The sequence below is a fragment of the Monodon monoceros genome, unplaced genomic scaffold (genome assembly GCF_005190385.1).
Source record: "Monodon monoceros isolate NGI ecotype Baffin Bay Population unplaced genomic scaffold, NGI_Narwhal_1 Contig7514_ctg1, whole genome shotgun sequence".
Lineage (NCBI taxonomy): Eukaryota > Metazoa > Chordata > Mammalia > Artiodactyla > Monodontidae > Monodon > Monodon monoceros.
The window spans coordinates 1-2,592 of NW_021703077.1; the positions used below are offsets into that span (position 1 = coordinate 1).

At 54.7% G+C, this 2,592-nt stretch overlaps 1 protein-coding gene across 1 annotated transcript; it reads right to left on the reverse strand.

Moving 5' to 3' along the window:
- Positions 1-647: 647 nt before the first annotated feature.
- Positions 648-1,718, reverse strand: LOC114891332 (melanoma-associated antigen B4-like). The gene has a single exon (XM_029215551.1). The coding sequence runs from the start codon at positions 1,716-1,718 to the stop codon at positions 648-650; it is 1,071 nt and encodes a 356-aa protein (XP_029071384.1).
- Positions 1,719-2,592: the final 874 nt, after the last annotated feature.

Genomic DNA, 2,592 nt, shown 5'->3' on the forward strand with positions numbered 1-2,592 from the left:
TGGGTTTTTGATGAATGGCAGTTATGATATGATTATTATGAACCCCCGGAATACCACCCTCCCATCAGAGTTTATTTTTAATCCAGTAGGTAGCAGAGAATATGCAGTGCACTAGGGCAAAAGAAACAAATACTCACAAATGAGCTAAATCAGTCAAAGTATCTTTTATTTCTACCAAAAGAAAGTTTAAACGAAGTAAGGCAAACCATGAGTTAAATGGCTTTTACTCTCTGTTTTCTCCATTTTTTGTTTCTAAATATTTTCTGTGGTCGCCTTTCACATTTCCATGACAATGTCTATTGCAGTGCCATGTTTTCTACTTCTGGATCATACAGAAAACGTAGATGGTTCGTGAATTTCTTTTACATATACCAAAACTGTAACTTTAGAATTCTTTAAACAGCAATAAATATGCAAGCAATGTCCTTCACGAATTCCTATTCGTAAGAAAATACACTATCTATTACAAGAAAAAAACATTTGAAAAAACCTAAATCAATCAATAATATATAGAAGTTACTAGTTTAAAACAGGAAGATAAATAAGATCTATACTTTGTTCCCTCCACCCCTACTTCTCTGCACTATTTAGGAGCCTGACTGCTCTCTTCCAAAACAAAGTGAGCAAACTGCCCGCGGCCTCCCTCCCTACATGTGGGAGGAGCTGCGGGCCTTGGCCCTGGAAGGGGCTCTGCCCTCAGCAACAGCTGCAGCCCTGGCCGCGGCTCTCACTGCTGCTCTCTCTCCCTCATCTTTCAGAGCCTCCTCATAGAGATCTGGGAAGGCACTGGGGACGGTACCGGTGGACTTGGCCATAAACTCCAGCACTTTCATCTTGCTGGTTTCAGCGTGGGCTCTCGGGCCCCACAGGAACTCATAGCGTGGAGGATCGCTGTTGGGCACCTGGCGGTACGTCAGGTACTTCTGCTGCACGAAATCTTTGCTGATGAGCCTCCTGGGCTCCCCAAAGATCCAGTGCCTCCTCCCAGCATACAAACCCAACTCACTGAGGAATTTCCAGATCTCCTCCTCGGTGGCACGGTTGCCCTTCTTGAAGATCAGGCCCAGGAGAACCATCAGGAGACCGGACGTGGGCGGCCCCGACTCATCACTCGGACTTCCGTCGCTGGGGAGGGCCATCTTGCTGATGAGGGCGTAGGAGTGATTGCTGGGGTCGACATCCTTCAGCTCGAGGCCAAAGACCACCTCCATGATCTCAGAGGCTCTGCTGAGGATCTCAGGGAAGTGCTTCTGGTACTTCCTGCTGATAGCCTTCAGCAGTGCTGCCTGCGGGATGGGCTCCTTCGTCTTGTACTTCTCCAGCAGGAAGTGCACCAACATTCTGACCTTCCTGGTCAGAGGATCTCTGCAACTGCTGCGAGTGGAAGGTGCTGCCTGGGAGGTACCTGCACTTTTCTCATCTTGGCTCTGGGCACCCTCTTCAGATCCTGGGCATGAAACTCCTTCATCACGAGAGGTAGTGGCTGGGGCTCCCTGAGGCTCCTGGCGAGTGCCAGCAGCAGGGGAGCTCGGGGGAGTACCCCGAGAAACAGAAGCGGGGGAGGAGGGTGACTCTTCTATCTCTTCTGCCACCGCTGCTGCCGCCGCTGCCGCCACCGACTCCTCAGTGGCCTGGGCACCCTTGAGACTCCGAGTCTCCGCCCAGGCCTGGTGGCGTTTCTCGCGGGCACGGCGCTTGCTCTTCCGGCCCCGAGGCATGATGACACAGGTCAGGGCCAGCAGGCGGGAGTGTGCGCAGGAAGGCAGGCAACGAGGGCACCTGGGGGAGGGACAAGGAGATGCTGTGAGCACCTTCAGCGGGGAGATTCCTCCCTGGCTTTAACCAAGGCCGCCTCTGCAGGGTCCTTGAAGGCACTGCTCGAGGACCCACAGGGCTCCTGTTCTCCTGCTCAGCCTGTCCCTTGAGACCCCTGTGGAGGACGGTAGAGTGAGCCTTGGGGCACAGCCAGCAAGCCCTGCCTGGGCGGTACTGGGGTGACAGTGGGGGCTGGCAGGGGAGGTAGGTCTCCACGGTTCCCATTCAGAGTCAGGATGACAGTTGTTGGCAAGACACCCCCCCACCCCATCCCCTCTGCTGCTCTGAAGTTGACACCACCATCTTCCATGACACCCAGGAGGAGGAAAGGAGGGAGCGTTCAGCCCACCACCGAAGGGTCCTGGGACCCTCCCTTCTGCTGCCTGGTGGCTGCCCCTTCAGAACAAAGCTCTAACCTCCCTTGGACCTGGCAGAGGAAATTACGGGCAGTCTCAGCCTGACAGTCCTTTCTTGGGAGTCTACCTGACAGTCCTTTCTTGGGAGTTTAAGGGTTGACAGGAGGGAACGGGCCATATTCTCTCTTGTCCCTTCTCTTCGGGGTGGGTGACTCCCTTAGTCCTCACTCGGGGTCCTCCCTGGACGGCCGGTGCAGCCTGGAGCTCCTCTCTTGCCCGGAGGGCCATCTGCTCGCACCAGTGCCGGCACCTCCTTGAGTCTCATTCGGAGGCAGTGAGGGTGACCTCGCGGCCGCATGTGACAGAGTTTTTACCAAGCCTGCAGCGTGCGGCAGACAGGTCGAGGCCCTGTGGCTGGCGG

Coding starts and splice junctions, on each gene's coding strand:
- LOC114891332 (XM_029215551.1), bottom strand. CDS start 1,718: ATGCCTCGGGGCCGGAAGAGCAAGCGCCGTGCCCGCGAGAAACGCCAC.